At 43.3% G+C, this 21,931-nt stretch overlaps 1 protein-coding gene across 1 annotated transcript in view; it reads right to left on the reverse strand.

Annotated features, from left to right (window-relative positions):
• Window positions 1–4,051: 4,051 nt before the first annotated feature.
• Window positions 4,052–21,931, reverse strand: part of MYH16 (myosin heavy chain 16) — a 32,010-nt gene continuing 14,130 nt past the window's right edge. Inside the window, 34 exon segments of the mRNA XM_076351278.1 lie at window positions 4,052–4,180; window positions 4,182–4,259; window positions 4,691–4,787; window positions 4,789–4,833; window positions 4,835–4,887; window positions 5,415–5,582; window positions 6,537–6,660; window positions 8,162–8,314; window positions 8,316–8,380; window positions 9,185–9,374; window positions 9,810–9,839; window positions 9,841–9,919; window positions 10,049–10,101; window positions 10,103–10,169; window positions 11,424–11,504; window positions 11,507–11,552; window positions 11,554–11,625; window positions 12,915–12,960; window positions 12,962–13,045; window positions 13,925–14,110; window positions 15,210–15,325; window positions 15,655–15,676; window positions 15,678–15,749; window positions 15,751–15,896; window positions 16,491–16,539; window positions 17,079–17,107; window positions 17,344–17,402; window positions 19,346–19,517; window positions 19,657–19,730; window positions 20,140–20,257; window positions 20,919–21,025; window positions 21,028–21,111; window positions 21,666–21,731; window positions 21,734–21,844. Of these exon segments, the coding sequence (XP_076207393.1) occupies window positions 4,052–4,180; window positions 4,182–4,259; window positions 4,691–4,787; window positions 4,789–4,833; window positions 4,835–4,887; window positions 5,415–5,582; window positions 6,537–6,660; window positions 8,162–8,314; window positions 8,316–8,380; window positions 9,185–9,374; window positions 9,810–9,839; window positions 9,841–9,919; window positions 10,049–10,101; window positions 10,103–10,169; window positions 11,424–11,504; window positions 11,507–11,552; window positions 11,554–11,625; window positions 12,915–12,960; window positions 12,962–13,045; window positions 13,925–14,110; window positions 15,210–15,325; window positions 15,655–15,676; window positions 15,678–15,749; window positions 15,751–15,896; window positions 16,491–16,539; window positions 17,079–17,107; window positions 17,344–17,402; window positions 19,346–19,517; window positions 19,657–19,730; window positions 20,140–20,257; window positions 20,919–21,025; window positions 21,028–21,111; window positions 21,666–21,731; window positions 21,734–21,844 (3,071 nt within the window).

Here is a 21,931-nt window from a genome sequence, read left to right on the forward strand (position 1 = left end):
TTTGTGACCCTCCTCCCTTTTGGAGGCTGAAGGGTGGAAGGAAGGCGCTCTCCACTGGAGGGGATAACAATCCTATCCTAACTCATTCAGATGCTGTAGGACCTTCCTTCCTATCTGGCTGGAATGTAGAAAGAAGTGCACTTGCAGTACTTTGCTGCGCTCTTAATCCCCTTGAGGAGTTGCTTGCTGTTTGGGGTCTCATGGTTTGGCTCCTGTAAAACTTAAGACCTCATTGCCTGTGAGGTTTTGTGAGCTCAAGTACAAACAAACAAACAAAAAAAGCAAGTCTGGGGGGAATTAGTGACTCCCAGATATACTGAGGAGCAATAGAGTAGTGAGTTTAATTTCTAGTCTGAGAGAAAATGAACAATTTATAAGCATCTAGAAGGAAACAAGAAGGTAGGTGAATGCTAGCCAGTATGGCTTTGTTGTGAATGAATTGAGCTAATCTGATTTCCTTTTCTGGCAGCATAACAGGGCTTGCAGATAAGGGAGAAGCAGTATATGTCATATATCTTGATTTTTAGTAGAGCTTCTGACACTGGCTTGCAGGATATTCTAATAATAAACTGGGAAACTAGTCTAGATGATACCGCTCTAAGGGAGTTGCAAAACTGGTTGAGGAAAAATGTACTTGATACCAGTGCTTGTACAGGGAATTACCCTGGGTCCATTACTCATCCATGATGAAATAAAGAATGTAATTACTGCATTTGAAGATGAGATAAAGTTTGAAGGCAGAATAAACACAGTCAGAACTAGGATTCAAAATGGGAGCTCTATGGAAAAAATAGGATGTGGTTTGGTAGCAGGTGCATTGCTGTAAACTTCAACGTAATCAACTTGAGAATTGCAAAACTGGGAGGAATTGGGCAGCTGGCTGTGCTGGAGGAAAGGATGGAAGGGCCACCATGGGTCATAAGCTGAATATGAGTCCATAATGTCTTGCCGTTGCAGAAGAGGCAAACGCCGTGCAGGTCCATATAGGTAAGAAAATGCTAGTGACACATACACAGGAATCCTGCTCTGCTGAGCTGTGCTAGAAGAGTATGTCCTGTCTTGGGCTCCACACAAGAGAAATACAGATATTTGGAGAAAAAGATGGCAGTAATGATCAGAGTCTTTGAACACATGACTTTTGCTGAGCCTGTTGAGAGGACAGAAAACTGAGGAAAGATGTGGTAAGCCTTCAAATAGATAAAAAGGCTGCTGCTATGAGGAGAGGAACAATTTGTTCTCTTATGTCCACTGGGGGTAGGGCGAGAAGTCATAAGCTAAGATAACAGCAAGGCAGATCTAGGTTACAGTGAAAAAAATTCTCAGTGATTCCTTTGAAGTAGTCAAGCCCTGTGTTGGACTGACTTGGCAGGATGTAGGGCTCTTCTTACCAGTTTTTAAGAATGGATCAGACAAATACTTGTCAGAATGGCGAAAGCGGAATGTAAGATCTTGCATTCGGGAAGGAGGCTGGGGTCGATGGTCTCCTAAACCAGTGCTACTATGGTTCCTGTGAGATATGTAATCATTGCAGCTTTTATTGGCTTAACGATAAAACTATATCAGCTGCACAGATGAAAGATACGCAACTAGGCCTGGTAAAATTGCGTAACAGGAATGAAATTACGCTTAAGTATGGTTTTATGTTTACAAAATTATTTTCACCAGATGAGGTGAAAGTATCTAAATGAGGAACTATGCAGAGCTTTTAAGCATTAAAAGCTAAGGCCCTGTCTCCCGCAAAGCTTTCCAGAGAATTTTCCACCTTTGTTCCTGCCGTATTGCTGATAACAGTTATGCTGTGCTAATCCAGAAAGGATGCCAATGTTTTTGAGATTAAGGCATCAGAAGCAAGGCTGAACTGATCTTAGTGAAGTAGTTTAGATGCATTCAGACCTTAAGATATATATTAAAAAAATTTGAGCTGGGGCATCCTTTGAGGTGGTTGTTTTTATTTTTTAAACAGCAAATGCATGCAGATGGGTAGCAGCTAGTCAAAAAGAGGTCTTTTGGAAGCAGGCTGTTACATGTGCAAACAGGTAATTGTGGATGAAAATACCTGCCTTGAGAGGCATTCTAGATGTGCGTTGTTCACCCCAGTATTTGAAAATGTAGCAATTTCCAGCACGTCAGAAAAATCGGTTTTCATCAGTAATATTCTTGAATTATCAAGAGTATTGCCTTAAGATCAGATAAAGTCACTGATGATCTAAATAACTGCAAATCTGGGATTTTTAGGCAGGGAAAGTCCACGTATCCAAATGTCCTGCTTTTTTGCTACTTAATGCTGTGCCCCTCTTACCAATTCCTGTTTTGACTTTGTAGGAATGAGGAAGAAGGAAGACTGCTTTGCAGCTTGACCAGACTTTTACTGTGCAGTCTTTTTGCATACTGGCTTTCTGGGTAATGAGCTCGATACTGACTGCTTTTCCCCCCTGCCAGAGCAGATCTGTGGTGAAGCAGGTAGGAGCCTGCGTGCTCAGGCCGGCAGGCCCCCGGGCTCAGGCTCTAAATGACCACCTTCAGAGCAAAGTGTGAAGCGTGTGACATCTGGCAGCATCTGCGCTCTCTTAGCCTGCTTTTCAAAGGTTGTATGCCTAAATGCATTTGTTCCAGTTGTCCAAGCAAGGCTTGGTGAACAACAGCAGGGTGATACGGCGTTTGGGTGATAGCAATGTTTTACTCTAGCTCCTACAGAAAATGATCACTAGAAAAAGAAACAGCAGCAGTGTTTGTCACCGTTTTTTAGATTATGACAGCAAAATTGTACATTGGCATTGTTAACATTGGCTAGTTCAAGGCATTCCCTGGGGGTCAGCCCTCCTAGATCTGGAGTAACTCTCCCACAGCCGACAAAGCCTCATGTCCTGCAGACTGTACCCCACTGTGCTGCCACAGGAGGTGTTTCTGCCTCCCAGCTTGTTTGAATTTGCTCTTTCTGTGCTACCCTACCCTCCTGTTACAGCACCCTGCTATGTCTAGCATCTTAGGTTTGAGCAGCAACCCCGAACACTATGTTCTGTCTTGCTGCGAACAAATTCAAGTTTTTCCCCGTACAATAAGCTCTATTAAGACTATGAATGAAGGCTATTGATGAGAGGAATTATTTGCAAGAGACGGCCCAGATTGCACCTTATATCCTTGACTTGAAAAATCCCAAATCTGTGTTACTACAGATCCTTTTCAAGTAGCGTTGGATGTCTTCTATCATTCCAGATATACTTGAGAAGTAGTATTTGCAGGTTTTTGGGTCTGACACACAGATAATTCTGTCTGCAGATCATTGCACGCTTTTTCTGTCTTCTAGTCTTTTTCCCAGGTAGGCCACTTCTTGATATCTCAGACCTGTTGGTTTAATCAGTACTACAGCATTTTTTCAATGGGCAGCTCTTGGCAAGATACACAGTGCTCTGGAAGAAAAGAGGAGATTGAAGCTGTGTTGCAGTAGCGTATTATTTACCTTTCAAAACCTTGCTAAGAAAAGGTAGAAATGCTATAACGTTTAAGCACATGCCCATAAGACCTCTTGCTATGTAAAGAAATCACTTTGATAGGCAATGAAGTTCAACCCCTTGTTTTTACCCCAGGGGAAGGAGGAGAGGGAGTAGGAATTGGGTGGTACTTGCTTTGTGTAGTTTTGGTCCCTGTCTTCCCTGCTAGACTGCTGGAGTGTGCAGAAGTGTCCTGGAGTACCGTGCCAGGATGAGGCGGGCTGTTTCCCAAGAGAGGTCCTTGCTGTGCAATTTTGGTGCCCTTGAGAAAAGATTTAGCCCTTAATGTGCATCTCTTTTGGAAGCAGAAGGATGCTGTTCTTTTCCCCTTTCTGTTTTACCAGTAGTGAAAATGCATCTGTACTAACCATTAGCCATTTCGGAACTTATCTCTGTGCATAAAGAGACTTGTGGAATGCTTCTGTTCCCTTTCACAGGGAACTGCATGAGTCAGCTGGTGTTGAGAACACACCTATGTTTTCCTCATCTCCATCCCACACCCTTTTCTACTCTAATACATTCATGGCAGGTGGGTTCAAACACGTGAGCTCCAGCTTTGGTGCCTATTCGTGAGCCGCTGACACACAGGAAGAGGGTTTAGGCACTTGGATAACCTCCCAAAAAGCGAGCCCTTTGCTTGCTGAGGCACAGTGCCTGGTGTGCAGTTTATTTAGAGCTGATTCAGCCATCCCATCTCTCTCTCTCCTCTGCATCATCCAGTTCATGTATGCTCTTCCTTTACTTGGCCAGGCTCTGGTTAGCCTCCTGTTCCTGTACCAGAAGGGGTTTGATTTAACAAGAGAAATCTTTGCACTGGAAAAAACTGACCTGGAACATGTCCGATATATGTGCGTATCTGCATCAAGGTGAGGAGTATAGTCATGACCCTAAAGAGTGATAGTTAGTAGGTATTTTTAAAATTGTGTGTTCATATCTGCACATGTTAGAGGCTGTATTTGAGGGCAGGAAGTGGCTGCAAAAAAGGGAGAGGAGAGTAATCCTTTGTAGAGAATAACGCATGTTTTTGGATGACTGTCTCAATAGGTGCATGCAGGTCTACAGTGGGCCATGTGCCTGGGGGTGCCATCAGTAGAAACTGAACATGTGCTTCCTGCAGTATGTGTTTTGGAGAGGCAAAATGCCCCTGGTGCACAAGGTACAAATGTGTGATGAAACAGTGAGCTGGAATAGGGAATACATACAGCCTCCTCAGTTTGCCTCTTGTAAGTTTACGGTTTGTTCTGCATCTTTTCCAGCTGCTTCTGCATGCGCTAGTTGGTTTTGTGGCCATCTTTTGTGGAAGACCAGCTCCTTTAGAGGCTTCTCGTTCTTGTGCAGCATTTTCAGTCTCCACGTGGTGTTTCTGTTTGGAGTCTAATTCTGTTTCCAGTTCCTTCCTCTGAAAAGGAGCAGAAGGATAAATGATTATGGAAGGGATTTGAAGCGTTGATGTGGAATTATGAGGATCAGAAAAAGAAATAGGAAGATGGTATCTACCCCAGGAATTTGAAGCTACTTGTGCTCTAGAGTTGTGTTGCAGTTGAAAAATAAACAGCAAGTCGTGCCGCTGATGACAGTACACCTTGCAAATTCTCCTTCAGGGGTATAGATCAGCTGCGGATACCAGTGGCTTGTTACTGCTGTACTCAAGCACCATAAAGATTCTGATGGATGAGTTCTGCGTGGGGTGCAAAGTGCTGAAGTTCTCTTGTGCTCCAGTGGGCTGAGAGTGTCGTACATGCACCTTTTCTGCCTAGTCTGGATTTCCTTAAATTAGTGCATTCCCTTTGGGACATGTTGGCTGTTAAATGAAAACATTCCTTTTCAGGTATTTGTGCTGAATGTGGAAGCTCAGGTGCAGGAAAGAGTTTCATAGCTGCTCTGTTGGAATGATCTTTCTAAGATATTTCTACGTGTTTTTCTTACCCTGGAGTTTCATGATGGTGCTTTTTTTTCTCCTTTCAGGGCTAACTGCTCAGCCTATTCCATCTTGACTTACAGGTCTTTTATTGCAATTTAATAGTTCCTCTTAATCTTTTCCAGGTACACGCAATGATCCTGCTCCTGACACAGATCTTTTGCCACACAGGAAGCCTGTGAGGAGAAGGTATGAAACAGATGGACAGCACAGCTATTTATGCAGAGCATTGAAAGCTAGGATATGTAGACCCGATATCTGTATGTTACCTTCTGAGAAATTTTGCCATACCTTTTTGTGTGTATCATAGGCTGCCTTTCTAAAGACTGGATCCACAGTTCACTGAAATCAATGGAAGTAATCCCAGCTGACTTGGACAACTCTAGATCGGACCATAAACCAGGTGGTGTATGCTCACTCAGTACCACTGGAGTAGTCAAAGGTATTATCCCCACCTATTATTAAGTCGATAGCTTTAGTTCTAATGACACTTCAGGCTTTGACTTCTACCTTTCAATGGAAAGAAGGTGGCTGAGTGTGCTGTAGATGGAAGGTGAAGATATTGTCTGAGCATGCAGTAGCTGAAAGCACAGAGGTGGCAGAAGGCTCAGCCTCCCTCTGGGAGGAAATGCTGTGCATTAAATCCACAGCTAGCTGTGATATTTCTGAAGTGCCAGTTGTCAGCACAGTGCCAAAGGAGCAATCTGCTCAGTGCTGGCAACTTTTCTCCCCTCTGTGCCAATTATGAATGCCATTGACTAGCTAGAGAGGGAAGCCGGCCTACTCTTTGTTGGAGGCCTGATAGGTGTGATGAGTGGAGTTGTGTAATAAGTGAGAGAAAGGATAAATCGAGAGGAAATGGAGGAATTCCTCAGGGTGCCATCTGTGATGTAGATTACCAGGGAGGCAGAGAGGAAGTGGATTTCTTCCTTTGTGGATTAATTTTGCCAGGCTGCAATCAGTGAGCTAACGTGCATTCTGCTTTTCAGGATCATAAAAAGCAATGCAAGTGCTGACATGTATTATTAACAGTGTGCTTTCAAATCAGCACTGGAGAGAAATAATGGAATACATACCTTCGGGTTTCCAGCTACCAGTGTAAAGGGCAGAAAGGTGAGGAGGTGACTTACACCAGCCACAGCTTTCTTTGCTCTCTCATCAGCTGCTCAGTACTCACTGATGATTTCCTCATGCTCATTAGTAGTGTGTTGAAGGTCAGGCGCCAGCTTTCATTTAATAGTAAGCAGACTGATTCTAGAGGGCAGGAAGAAGTCTTGGAGACCCAGAACGTCTCATCTGCTCAGCTCTTCCATTTGGCTCTCAAAGAGATGATTTGTGCGTCACGGTTTTCTGTAGAGTTTGTTTTTTCTCTATAAAATTGTGCACTGTTAAGCCAAGTGGGATTCATCCCCACTGGATCTGCATGACAGAACATTAGGACCTGTGTATTTACTTGCACGCTAAATGAGAGCTAAAACGATGATACACCTCTGAGGCAGAAATAGACCCTGTTGTTTATGAAGGCCTTGAGTCTGAATCTGTTTTCCTGATTTTCTGTGTGCATGGATTTGAGTTTATATACCAATATTATTTATTTCAAAGTTATGCTGTGGTAGCAGCAGCTGGCTTTAGACCCAACTGAAACTGTATTTGATTGCATTCTTAGCAAACATAGTCTCTGCTCCACAGTTTACAATATGTTTGTGTCTTTTTATCTCATGGAAAATATGAGCCCCACAGCTCATTTAGTGCTTACTGTTTACTGATATGAATCATTGAAGGACTGTTGTTGCTGCTGTAAAAATAATTTTAAAAGCCCTACTCTAAGGAAGGAGAACTACAAAGGCTTTAATAGAAGAACTGCATTCTAGCAACACAAGCTGCTCTTCAGCAAAACATCATCAAGTGAATGTGCCATTGTGTTCCAGAATGCTGCACAAGTTCTGTGCTATGTAGGTTTTGTGTAACAGATAAGTTTAAAAACTCAGATTTGGTATGGATATAGCCGTTCACCTGCTGAAAATGTATCCTTTTATCATCAGTCAATTGGAAGTGAATGTATTGGTTGCATTTTTTTAACCTATTTGAATAAAAGCCACATTTATGACTCAGTTTTTATAACTGATGTCCCATAATTGCAGCTGAGAAATGCTTCTTGTATTATCAGTCCTTTCCAGAAGTTATACTCTTCTCCTTGGAAATGTTAGCATGCATGGTCTTTATGGAAAAGAACTGCAGACTGTAATGGTGAATGTTAAAGTAGCTTCTTAAATCTATGCACAAAATGAAATGGCAGGTATGTGATTTCATACTGCAATCTGTAACGCGAGGATGCTTAAAATTTCACTAAAATGGATCTCGCTGTGGGTTACAGTCTGTGGAAGAAATCCCAGCACCATGGAAACAACTAGTAAAACTATAGTTTCAGTGGAGGCAGAATTTTACACTGTCCCTTTTAAGGTGGGTTTTTCAGAAGTGCTCAGCACTGTCTTAACTCTTCCACTGAATTTGCTAAAAGTCCTTTCATAGGACTAGCTCCTGCAAGGAGCAAAGCTGGGCCAAGATGATGTTTGGTTGTTTTTTTTTTTTTTTAAATCCTGCTCTAATATCTCTAAAACTGAGTTCCATAGAGTTCTCAGACCTATCTTATAGACCACTGTTACATTTAGCCATCACTGGCCTAATCCTGCACATCTTACCCAGAGTTAAGATTTAATGTTAAACCACATGCACATAAACTCTCTGACAAGATAGCTGTTGCATCAATAGTTCTACTTGCTCTGTACATGGACATTGAGTTCATTAAGTCTTCTCCATGACCTCTGCCTGCTCCAGGAGTTTGTGAGAGTGCTCGCTGCCCTCCAGGCCGGTCTGCACTTCCAGCTGTGTCTGTAGTGGGCTGAGGCGGCTTGTACTGCTCCTGCAGCTCCTCTTCGTGCTGGCGAGCATCCTCATCCGTTTGGATCCGAAGGTCCTGAAAGCAGATGAAAGATTAATGTAAATAATGAAGGGAGAGGAAGCTGAAAGATGTAGGAGGTTTCTCTGCAAAGCTGCTCTTTAAGGTAATGCCAGATTTATTTTTTTTTTTTAAAAAAAAAAAGCAAAACCCAAACCCTGCAAAAAACCACCAGCGCTGGATCCCAGTGTCATGTATGCCTGTCTTATATCATTGTAGCCACACTGACTTTAAGAGAATTACTTCTGACTGAGACTGATGTGACTGAGGACAAGTTAGGTTAGAGTGTGTGTGTGCATATATATACACACATGTGTATAGAGAGAAAGAATCTTTCTTGTTACTCTTTAAGTTACTAAAATTGGATTTTTGGCAGCAGTTGTATCACTTTATTCCAACAAAGAGACTAGCCTTTTACTAATTTACTTAGTTTTATTTTAGAAATGAAGAGCCAAAGGAAGCTCCTTAGTTTTACATCTTTCTTAGCCAAGAAATGGACTAGAAACTATCCTATTCAAACAGCAATTACAACTTCTCTTAAAAGCAGAACTTTTTTGTTTTAATTACATATGAATAGTTCTCTGGGTTTCTAGTTTGACAAGAGCTGATAGTAATGCTTGTCTTCTATAAGGTTTGTTGGAACTACTGCAGATTGAAATTGGTATGAGTGGGAGAACCAGGGCTTTTGGATATAAATTCTCAGTTTGTTCAAGATGTCTGTTTAAACAAGAGTCCATAATCTACTGCTTTGTTGCTTAAGCTATAAAATAGAACTGGTATCCTTTTCCATCCAGGGACCTGCTTCCACCCTCTCCAGTTTACCTTGACGTGCTGTTGCATTTTATTCAGTGTCCTGACAAGCTCACCATTGTTCCTGTTGGCGTGATCCAGTTGCATTTCTATTCTGGTCAGGTCAGTGTCCATCTTCTTGAGCCTGAGAGCTTCAGCGCTCCCCTTCGCTTCAGTCTCCAGACTCTCCTGCAGAGACTCAATTGCATGCTGGTGATTATTTTTGCAGAGTCGAGTGAAGCATATGGTACAGCATTCTGTTATGTTGAGTCTGATCCAGCCTTTGTATCAAATTATTGCCCACCAAGTAATAAAAGTATAGTAACTTTTCAAACCTGTTTAAAACTGAGATACCAGTATTTTGCACCAAGCCATTCATGAATACCTTCTTTTAAAACATCGGGTTGGGAGAGGCTTTCAAGAGGTCATCTTAAAAATCTACTGCCTAAAATCTGGATCACCTCCTGCTAAACCAGTCCCACTAGACAATGTGTGACCAGACTGCGCTTAACTTCCAATAATGGAGACTCTACAACCTCCAGACAATCTGGTCGAAGGAGTAGTTCCCCTTAATGATTATAAAACTTTCCTAGTGTCTAACTTAAAACCTCCATGCTGCAGCCTTTGCCTGTGACTTAATGTCATATCATCGCTATACCTGGTTGTTTCAAGTTCTTCCTTCTCATGTTCTCCTGTCAATGTCGGCTTTAACCTGAGCCAGTTTGAGCTGAATGCAGATCAGTTTACTTTTTTCAGCCCACAAGGAAGGGTGCGACAGATGGACGAATAAATGCCCTTTGTGGGGTTAAACACACAAAATCCATCTGATGGAACGTGGGCAGCAGCCACCAGGCTGGCATGCAGCTCTCGCATCTGTAGCATTGGTACCTCCAGGGAAGACTGCTTCCTCCAGTGCCACCCGGAGTTCATCCTTCTCGGTCTCCAGTCTCTATCTTTTGCAGCTCATGAATGCTCTTCCCTCCCTCCCCCAGCTGATTGATTAGATCCTTAATTTCCTCTAGGGAAGAAAACGGGTATTTCGTATGATAGGTTTATTTCAGGACTATGAACTTTACCAAGTGCACCAGGCAGATTCTTTCGATGGAAATGGCATGAAATTATTCCAGTCACTTTAGATCAGCTGCCCTTTTCTTTCGTTGCTAAATATTATCCTGGGTTTCTGAATGAGCCCTGCTCGCTGCATGTGTTCATGGAGGTGGAAGAATGAAGCCTATTAAGAGAAATTTTTTCCAATTTTTATCCAGCCTTCCCTTCTCCCCCTTTCAGATGGTTGCTCTTACAAAATGAAAACAGGACGCCACATCGTCTCTGTACAGCAGAATGGGGCGCTCTGCCAGCCAATGTAGGCCAGAGCAAAGGGTTGGGGGAGATAGCCTGGAAAACACTGGGTCTGTGCCAGGGAGTCCATCGCTGTTTTCTGTTGGCCACAAGGGCAGCAGATTGTAGCATCTTCTAAATATTTACAGTGTCATCTTCCAGCCTCCTGTAAGAGATCAATTTTTGCAATTTACCAAAGTGGTTTTTTTTAAAAAAAAAAAAAAAAAACAAAAGAGCCAAAGCAGCTGGTCTCCCTGTACAGCCAGTGGGGGAGAAGTGATGCCAAGAGAGAGACTCTGAGCAGGAGTTTAACTGACTTGCTCTGAACTGATTCCTGGAGATGCCTAATCCTCCCCACTGAGGTTAAAGGGAACGTCATCTTCCCAGGGTAAAGCTGGCCATTGTTAATAGTCCCCTAAGTGAATTGCTCAGAATTGGAAAGAATGCTGGTAGCTAGAACTGGGACTGCAGCCTGTGTCTTATTTAAGCCTAATGCTGTAACCCATCCATTATTCCCTTATGTGGAGCTCTAGTGATGATAGGTGGCCCAGCCTGGAGCGATGACCTCCTAGTGTAAGAGTGAGCACAATCAAGCTGCTATTGTGATCGTGTTTTGAGGGTTCAGAAAGGACCTCGGTCCTGAATGTTATCCCCAGAGTCGGTGTCCTGGAAGCAGTACACTGGTGCTAGTTACAATCTTGGGTGATCCGATAGGGGTGGGGTGTGTGTGAGTGCAGACTCTGTCCCAAGAGCAGAATCTAACCTGCGACTTTAAGTGAATCAAATGTGTGTTCCTGGAGAGTGAAAGCACTGCTAGAAATAAGAAAAGTGGAATTGGTGCTGGAAGACGCCACAAGAGATCATTCAGTAGGAATCAAGGGGCTTATGACTTGCAGAGTTTTTTAACATCAAACCAGTACTTACCCTGAAGGGCCCTTGTTCTCCTTTTTCATAGATTCCAGGTGCTCCAAGGATTCTTCATAGGCAGTCTTAAGCTCAAAATTTTCAGTTGTGTACATTCCTTCTGGGAACTATCCACTTCCACCTGCAGCTCTTTGCATTTTTTGTTGCCATTCTGCCAGCATCTTATCAAAGGCTCTCTGCTTCTTGTGCAGGGCAGCACAAGCAGCATTGGCCTGGAAAGATGAAGCCAAGCATTCACCGGACACAAGTTTTCTTTACACTTCACTTCTCTGCGTGTCCTGCCAGCTAGTCACAGTTAAATTGGCAGCCACTCTAATGACTGGCAGAGTTTCTCTTGGTCACTTTGAATGAATGATTAAAATGTTTACAAGGCTTTCTTTCCTCACCATTAGGAATTTAACAAGATCACCCAGTTCCCATCAGTGTGATAGTCTTCCTTGCTCCTGCGGTTATAATGATGCTGCTGTGGAGCAAATGTTTTCCACTTCAGATATTCCTTGGGCAGATGTGCTGTTAGTAATTGCCTGGGTTGATTAGTGTGAATCTTTCTATTTCAAAGACGATTCGGTTACAAACAAGATGTTATTCAAGATTATTTTAGACTGCGTTTAACTGCTTGTCATGAAGGGAAAGAATAAAGGTACCTTTTTTTTTTTCCTGGGAGCTTTTAATCACAAATATTTTACATATCCTTATGATCCGCACATGCGTTCAGATACCATGGTGACAAGCACACCACAGGAACCATAGAATAAAGAACTGCTTCATTAAAGAAAGTGATAGTGAAACAGATTTTTTTTCAGCCCAGTAATGTAATGCTGTATGTGGGATTTGCAGCTCTTGAGACCTGTTCTAAAGCTGACTGCAGTCATTGGCAGATACCCAAGGACTTCAGTGGATTTGGAGCAGCCTTTGTGCCTATTTTAAGTAACATTTTTATTCAAATGTCCCACAGTTGCACTACTATTCATGCTCTTACACTGACACTAGCAAGAGTAGAAATACTAATTTAATGAAGGAGCGTTTGTTGCTAGTGTTTAAACTACATGTTGTTTAGATCTGCTTTGAGTATGGCAGTTAATAACCAGCGGCCAACCCACTGGTACTGCAACACTGAAAAGTTCAAAGCAGGATATCATTATCCTTAAAAAGAAGATGAATACCTTGCCTTGCAGTAAAGGAGGGCTTTTGCTTTAGCTGTACTCTTGTTTCTGGAAGTCAGCTAATGAGCTTACCAGAAGCATGCTGTGTGCTCCTAGGAATTAGCTGCGGCTCTCATGTGGGTTTTCTCTTGATGTGATAAATCTTAGCCTTGCTTCTCATGGTCATACAGATTACTTGACGTTTAATAGAGAGATCTTAACATAGTAAGAAATAAGGGACCAGTACAAAGCTGACCTGAGTTAACAGAAAGACTCCCAGGGCTTCTGGTACCAGATCTTCTTGGATCTTACTGGTCAGGCTGGAGCTGGATGCTTGCCTGAATGGCTGGATCTCTTGCCTTCTCAAGGTCAACAGTGAGGTCCTCCACTTCTTTCTGAAGTCTGCTTAGTTTTCTCTGTGTTGGCAACCCAGGCTTGGACTGATTCAGCTGTCTCCTCTGCTTCTTGGAGCCTCACAGCCAACTTTGTCCTGAGGGAGGGAGGGCAGAAATATCCTGGTGTTCATGGAGCGAGGAGCAGTAGGAGTCAGCAGCCCTCATCTCGAGCACCATCACTATTTTCACCAGTGAAAAGGTGAAATCCTGGCAGCAGTCTCAGAAAAAGGATTGTAAAACCAGTGGCTGGTTCTTCCCCTCCGCTGGTGGATATGGCATATTGGGCCGCAGCTCAGCTCTTCATTGCTGGATTGTGACCTGGTGATAGACACTTCCACCTTCCATTCGGGTATCTCGAGGACTGGGGTAGTGTCTAAGAGCAAAGTAGCTTCCCTCCCTTGTGAATATCCCTGGGACTCAGTACAGTCATGCAGAGATGTAGCAGCTTATTCCATTTGTCTCAACTTGTTCAGGCACAAGGTGAAACCCTCCAGATGCCTTAACTGTTGTTGCTATTATGTGAAAGCACGTTTATATTAGCTCCATTAGAGAGACTGCTACAAAGATTGGCTCAACTTCTAGCCTGTAATGCCAGCTCTCAAAGACCAGATTCTAAGGGGTTTAATCTGATTTGATGCTTGCTTTATTCTTAGGAAATGCTCATGGCTTTTGTAGGGCTGCTGGAAGAGTAAAGTCCTTGTTGAAATAAAGAAAGGCTATCCAAATTCAAGCCTTTATCAGAAAGGATCAGTGTTGGTTTTCTGTTGCTGGTGTACAAGTGTTAGGTCTCAATAGTCCCTGTTTATTATTGCAAGTATTATTTTCTTTCTCTTGGCCAGAGCCCTTTGCTTTCTCTCTGTCTTACCAAATTGAGTCCTAACAGATCACATCTATAAGCTGTGACTCAGCAGCCAAACTAAATAACGAGACTGCCATAAGTCCCATCCCAGACTCCCTGAAAGCTGAGTGCTCACTTGGTTCCTTCCAGCTCTTTGGTTCTTTCAATGGCATCAGTCTTGTATTTAGTCCTCCAGATTATGACTTCAGTGTTGAGTTTAGAGACCAGGCACTGCAGTTCAGCTTTGCTCTCCTCCTCTTCCACCAACTACTTTTTCATTGGCTCCAAATTGTGCTTGGTGTTGGCCAGGCTCACTACAGCAGTAGTGCAGGACTAGAGATAGCACAGCCGTTACTATGTGTCTGTCCTATTGGAAGTACGAGTACACGGACCTCACTCCCCAGTGCTGGAGTGCCCCACCTGAACAACTCAGTTCTGGACCAGCTAGAAGCATCTCAGGCTTCAAAATATCTTCCTGGTCAGAAGCAAAGTTCCTGTTCTCCATACCTGTTTTTACTGTACTGCAGTGAATTGAATTGAGCTCGTACAACTGAAAACAGAACTTGGCTTGTCATCATCACTGTTTTCTCTCAAACAGTATTTCAAAAGAACTATGACAGTAAACCCATTTGGTGATTGCTCTGAACACAGAGAGAATTCTTGCCAGACTTTTGATATACAGGTGGAGCACTAGAATTACTCTTTGGAGATAAGCAGAAATTTCCAAGGCAGATGTGTCAGACAGAGACCTGAAATACTGGTATATTTTGAGCCAAACTTGTATGATCTATGCAAATAAACTGCTGTACGATCCACTGAATGGACAGTGGACTAAGAATCAAGGGGTGTGTGTTCTGCTCTTTGCTGCTGACTCATGGGAGATTCTGTATCTTATTTTCATATCCATACAAGACTCATGTCCCCCACACTGCCTCCAAGATCAGCTGTTAACAAGCCCAGACATTAATTTGGATGAGGAAGTTTTCCTTTGTGAGAGCTAACACACAAGATTTGTTACTCTGAAGTGGGCAGCGTGCAAAAGAGCAGGCACTGCATGTCCCAGGACAGCAGCAACTTCTGTAGGCAGTTGGTGGTCCCCAGTACCTTTGACTCTTCATCCAGCTGCCTCTTGAAGTCATCTGCTTGTGAGGTGAGAGAAATCTTTACGTGGACAATCCGGTTGTGCCTGCTCTGAGCTTCCTCGTGCTCCCGACTCAGCTGGCTGTTTTCAGCTGTGGGAAAAGTGCATAAAGAAGCAGGAGAAGAATTAATTCAATCTGACTGGAGAAAAAAAGAAGTGAAGGCTAGAAGGATTGGGCAGATTTGCTAGAGGAGACAGGGCAGGGCTGCCAGAGTTAGATGAAATGTAGGGGAAGAAGAGGATCGGAGGGAGGTAACATTGTGCAAAGCTGTCAAGGAATTTACCTTGGAGCCTGATGGCATTAATTTCAGCTTGGCTTTTCTCCACCTCAGCCAGCTGGGCATTGGCTTCAGACAGGTTGTCTTCCAGCTTGTGAACATGAGCATCTGAGTTCAGCTGTAAGAGAGAAGTCAGTCATATGATGCTGAGTAAGGCTTGAAGGGCCAAAATATCCTCCCTCTCGTGCAAACTCAGTTTATTCCAGTTGGTTGTAATTATAATGGGATGACTGTAATAGCCAGGGGGAGTGCAGAGTGTCCTGATCTTTAGCGAGGGGGATGCCCACTCCATCAGCCGGGGCGGGCAGTGTTCAGCACCACCTGCAAACAGCTGCTTTCTGGTATCAGTTAGCTTGTGCTGCAGAGGGCTGAATTCTGCCTTGCGCTGATGGCTGCACCTGTGGCTGCATTGGTGGTCTGTTGAGGAGTTCCCTGCTGGCCTCTCACCTTGGATTTCTGCAGAGTCCGTGCTTGCACTGAGGTCATCCATCTCTGCTTTCGTGACCTGTTTGTCCGTCTCCAGCTTCGCTTTCACCCTGGGGATTCTCCACGAGCTCTGCCGTCTCAGCCATGGCAACCGTGTGCTTCCTGCGCAGGGTGGAGCCCGTGGCCTCGCTCTGCAGGGCTGCCTTCTCCAGCTCAAGGAGCAGCTTCAGCAGCCCAGCTTCCTGCTTGCAATTCTGTAAGATCTGAGAAGGGGCCAAGTACATGTTGTCAGCTGGGATCTGGCAGCCTTGGAGTCTCAGTAAGGCCCTTGGGGACGCTTTATAAGAAAGACTTCTGGAAACCTTTTATTTAGCTTTAATAGTTTCTTTATTTGGGACAAATTCCATCTTTGGTATTAATCCATTAGAAGGTCAGTGGCTGGTATCTTCCAGAAAGATTAACCATCCCTAGGCCTCCTTGGTAAAGCTCAGAGTAATTCTCTGGACTGCAGACCATGTATTTTCCTTGCAAAACAACAGAAAATACTCCTAATAGTCCTGCCTCTTTTTTTTTACTGTGTACTTCTGAATTAGCAACTTTCTAATTAATCTCTGATCACCTTCCACTCCAACTCTATAGGAATAACAAAGCTCACAGTGAATTTCATGGAGCCTTGGTGCTTTACCCCTTCCAAGGTCTGCAGTGTGAGGGGGAGATTGGGTAAAGTCTGCAGGGTCTGGCCTGCTTAAGAGCTCAGAGAAGCTGCTGAAGAAGCTTCTCCTTTGGAGAGTCCCAGCAACGTTCCTCATTCTCTGAGGAAAAAGACAAGATGTTCAAATGCGGGGAAGGTGTCTGACCTGAGCAGTTGTTGCAACGCCAGCTTCTTCCAGGCAATCTTCCTTGTTTCTCCACCTAGTGGGAAAGAGGGAAGAAATTCTTATTTCATGCCAAAGAGCCTGTGTATACTTAGAAGCATAACCCTTTTGGAAACAATGGTAGCAAGTGTGAGGCATAATCAGAGAGGGAACAGGAATTCCCAAATGCTATGCTCTGCTTTAACCTACATTGCTGCTTTTTGTGTCACTGGACAAGTTCCTTTACCTCTGTTTTCCCACCTGTGCAAGGTGTCTAACAACACTGACCTGTGTCCTGATATGGTTGAGAATTAATTAGCTAGCATTTCTAAAGTTAATTGAAATGGAAATGTTACTTATTATTGATGCTATCAATTTGTATTAGTCATTAGAATGTGTTCAGAGCATTCCATTAAAATACAACCTTTTGGGGACTAGATTACCTTCAGGCTTTTCCATTGTTAATGAATCTGATTATATATTTAACAACCACATTCTGGCGATTTACGTAAGATTTATTAGAGTCGATCCATCCATCACTACAGAACTGTAAAAAGTGGATGGGGTGATTTGATAGCTGAAGCACAGGACAGAGAAATCTCCGACCTGCTGCTCTCTTGCTCTGTGGAGGACTGCCTCATCAGTAACTGGCTTCTTCAGAGGTTTCTATGAAAGGAGTAGTGTGTGCAATTTATAATGGCGAGTTGCATAGGCTAAAACTAGACTTCAAGATTGTTGTCCATCTTACTACTCTTTCATGAGGAATTTTGCTTTTTAATTAGTAGTTTAATGTCATCAGGTCTTTTCAGAGGTGTAATCGCTCCCCTGAGGAGTTTTCCTCCTTAGATACTGTTACCTGTGTTCTTATAGCATGCTCAGCTTCCAGGTCTTCTTCCAACTCTTCAATATATGGGCCTGGAGGGCACACACAAGCACAGCAGTGTCTGTGAGCAAGAGATGTGAGAGAAATTTGTGGAAATACAAACAAGAATCTTAATTTCTTCACTCCGTTCTCTATATGTTTGTCAGCTCAACTGGATTTGCTTTCCTGGAAGAGATCTACAGCTGGGAATACTGAGCCAACAAAGCAGGAAAGACCTGGCTAGGTGTCTCAGTAGACAACTGATGTTATCTGCAGCATGGTTAGCTTCCTGTATCATGTTGGAATTTGGCCTTCAGGAATATAATCAAGCTGATTTGGTTACTTGAGGGAAATAGAGGCTTGTTTGTAGAAATAGCTGCAGTCTAGGTTTGTGGGTCATATTTTTGTTGAAATGCTGAGGTTTTAGTTAAATATTTGGGCACTGAAATACGTTGGATGAAAGAAATATTTGAATTCAGAATGGTAACGCTGTGCATCCCGTGAGCTGTGGCCTAATTTCTGTTTTTATTTACCACCTTTCCTTCCACAGTGAGAGGGTGAGTGCCTTGCAGGAGCCTTTGGCATTAATGTGGATGAAAAGATCTATCAGCCGTCTTTGCTGGCTGCCTGCAAGCAGAAGAGGAGGTCCCTGCTGCAGATCACTTTTCTTCTGGCCATAGCAGCATGGCAGGAGATCTGCAGTGAGCATACAGTTCACCAGACTTCAAAGAAAGTGGAGTTTAGAGTAAGTGGATAATATACAAGACAAGCTGGATGTCAGAGCTGGCTGAACTATTGATTCACTGGAAGCTAAAAAGGCAAATGTTTCCAAGCCGAGGGGTTTCACAAGCTCACAGAGAAGCAGTCAGAACCTGCTGTAGAAAAAAAAGTGAAGATATACCTGGGGAAAAATAAATACTAGATCTCAGCTGGCTCAGTTATTTAAGGGTTTAAAGAGTGATAGGCTACAGAATCCATTTTAACAGGGTAGGCTTAGAAGGTCTGTGTTAATCTTTTATGCCAACTCAGTCTTGTCAAAAAGATAAAGCTGTGCAAGCAGGCTACCGTGGGGTAAGAAAAGGTAGGATGTTACAGCAAATGAGTTAAGCCAAATAAGTGTTTCTACTCTGTAGTGAACAGGTTAGTCTTTGTTGAAAGTGGGTTGAGATCTAGTGTCCTGTCTCCTTAGTGGGACTGGCAGGGCACTTAAGTCCCTTTTTCCTTTGTTGAAGCTCCTCCTTACCCCATCATTAACTAGTCTGCAAGTAAAGGCATAAGCGCCCCAGGAATTGAGTCGTCTGTTTGCAGCTCTGAAGGACTAACAGCAGCACTTAATTTTTCTTCTGGCACTTAAGCATCCCAGTGGCCTTGCTCTGAAGTACAAGTGTCTTGTACTCCCTGTGGAGCGCTGTGTTGGAATTTGAATTAGCAAAGCTTGCCAGTATTTATTAATGATTGTACACATTGCCTTAGCTACTTAGCTCTTTAACTAGGTAAATTAGTGGTTTGGATAATATAGAATTGGAAATTTGTATTCTGGGAAGTTAATATCTAAGGGGAGGTTTGTCGGAGAAGTGCTGGCAGACCCATCACTAAAGTAGTCAATAGTGACACTAAAAGTTCTAATTTGTGATAATATTTTGCATTCCTAAAACAGTTTTTATCTGAGGATCATAAGGCCTTACATAAACATGAATCATTTAAGCCTCATAACTTCCTGGTGATTATGCACATTTTATATGTGGGTGGGCATGGAAGATGAATTACAAATATCAGACAATGAGTCAGAAAAAGACTTAGGAAACAAAATCCTGTATTTCTGATTCTGCTTGCCTGAACTACTGAACTGTACTTCTGCTTGTCATTAGGTTAATACTGAAGAGTTCAGGGTATGACTGGATTTTCACAGTGACTTTATGATCAAGTGACTTTTCAGGTGTAGGTAATGCTGTCAGAGCTATGATGTAGCACAACCGCACCCAGTAGGATCCTTTACCCTGGGAAATTCTGTTACAATTGATGCTTACTTCTTTACAACCTCTTCCACGTTTGGCTCATTTCCTCTCATTGAGGTTAGCAGTTGTCATTTTGAGGTCACTCTCTGCTTTATGATGAGCCTTTTCCACCTTGCCATGGGTTGTCTTTTCTCGTTCCCACTTGTCCACCAGCTAGTTGAAAAAAGTGGAATCAGTGTGAAAAAGAACTTTGTAACGCACATATAGGTGGTGTTTATCAGAAGGGCCCAAGATGTCAAAAACAGACCAAAGAGGGCCATCTAAAATATAGACCATAGCAACTGCACCTCACCTCATGCATCTGAGTGGTAGGTTTGCTGTTGTTCTTGTTCAGGTGGTTCACCTTGTTCTCCTCACCTTGCAATTTTCTAGGAAGGGAGAGACCAAGACTAGTGAACAGAGTTGGGTGAGAAACTAACTACCCTGCCCTGGCAACAGACTGAAACCCCAAAGAATAGATTAATCTGAGGTGCTTCCTGAAAGCAGTATGCGCTTCGTGTGTGCATTTTCAATAGGCCCACAGGAACTCGGTCCAGCATTGGCTCTTACAGAAGAATCCTGCTTGCCCTCAGCAATTCACGTAGCTCCTTTGGGCAGTGGCACAAATTGGCAACACTTCACTGTGCTGCCATGAGTTAATACCTAGAAAAACACGGCCCCCTTCCTGTTTGTGCAGCAAACTGTAGTCTCGCAGTATTTAAGCAAGCAGACTTTTTTTTTTCCCCTTTCCCCGGACTAGGAGAATGAGAATGGGAGAGAGTAAAGAAAAATGGAGCAGTTATTTCTGCCTGATGAACTTCCTCCAAAGCCCTCTTCTCCTTTTGGAATTTAGTGACTGAGTCATTCTGAGCAGAGAGATCTGAAGTCAGAGTTCGAACTCTGTAGTCTAATGCCTGCAGACAGGAAAGGGAACATCACGCAGGTTTTGTGGATCACACAAGCCGTTAGCAGCACCAGGACAAAATGTCACTGGGAACTTGTATTTCTTTAGAAGGAATCTGAGATTCAGTTAATAAATTCTGAGACATACAAGGCATCTGTGAGTTTAACATCCTGTGGATGTTAACACTGACTTCAGAAGACGCAGCAGACAGCCACATGGCTGCTACTGTACAGATTTAAAACTTCTCCAATTAGATTAAATAAAAAACAGTTCAGGTGCAGGAGGGGGAGAAGTATTCCCCAAGGCGAGGTGAAAAGGAGTTACATGGTTATGGAGGGGGCCATTTTGTAAGTAGAGGCCTACCAGCATTGCCATGTAAAAGTGGGTGTAATTAATAAAGAATGTAGAGGAGATGCAGATGTCTTTATGTAGAGGGATCCCTAGGAATTGCTGTGAAGTGACTATTACTATGGGGTAGAAGGGTGAAGTGTAGAATTAAATCCATCCTAGGTTATAAGATGTGCTGAAAGACAGTATAAAAAATTGTGGGGGAGATCAGCTGAGTGAATGTGAGCATCCCAAAGGGTGCGCTGCCTGGAGGAGCTGTAATGGTTGCCGGGGTTCATTTCCCTGAAGAACGAGGCAGAAAAAAACTCTGTCATGCTTCATACCTGCTTTTCCTTCTCAGTATGAGCCAAGGTAGTCTCAGGCCCTTCCAAGTCACATTTCAAGTCACTGAGCTAATGCTGCAGCATCTGCTTGCTGGCTCTCATGTCAGCTCCTTCATATCCAGGGTCTGGCTCGGTAGGTCCATCTTTGATTTTGTCATTTGGGCCAGGCACTCCTCAGCATCCAACAAGTTCTCTTGTTCCTAATGAAGGGGTGGGAATCCAGTGTTCGTCCTATGAAAGGCCGCTACAACTCCTGCCTCTTATGGCAGCAAACTTCCAGTAGCAAGAAATGCAAGAATTCGCCTCTTCTGCAGTGTTTATTGAGATTCCTTTAACATACCTGTTGTTAGAGTTGATCTGAATCTCCATGACTCAGGCCATAGCTTCTTAAAGTTAAGCATCAAAAAATCTGTTTATACACACACAGGTCCTTAAAGAAGAGTTTACATTTTAAAAAGGTGCCACCCTGACTTGCTGTAGATCATGCTGAGCACCAGTGGTTGACCAGGAAGAGAACTCGGGACTTGTGACAACAGCTCCTTTGCTTTAGCCATGCGGCCTCTCAGTCTCCTCTGTTTTCTAAGGACTTAACTTTATTTAAGATACAGTCAGGCTGTCTGTGAATCTCATGCATCATCCCCATATGCTCTTTATTCATTCTGTATTCTGAAAAGGAGCCTCTTATGAGTCATTTGAGAAAGCCGATGCGCTGCCTAAATGAATGCTAAGCCTTTAACCGTTGATAACGCTCAGCCTGCAGTCGGATGGGGAGGTCATTCTTCTCCTGGCTGAGGGTGGCTGTCCTCTCCTCTGCTCTTTTGCATGTTCTGTGAACTCCTGAGTCTTTGACATGATAGTTCTCAGCTCTAATTCCTTCAGTTACATTTGCTTCTCCTGTTGGGCCACATTCAGCAAAGGCTTCACCTGGAAGTAAGGAGTTCAAGCAATGAGGTGCCCAAAACAAGCTTTTTCTATTATAATGGTCCTTGAAAGCCCTGAGGTGGTCCTTTTAT

Source organism: Aptenodytes patagonicus, chromosome 13 (assembly GCF_965638725.1).
Source record: "Aptenodytes patagonicus chromosome 13, bAptPat1.pri.cur, whole genome shotgun sequence".
NCBI lineage: Eukaryota > Metazoa > Chordata > Aves > Sphenisciformes > Spheniscidae > Aptenodytes > Aptenodytes patagonicus.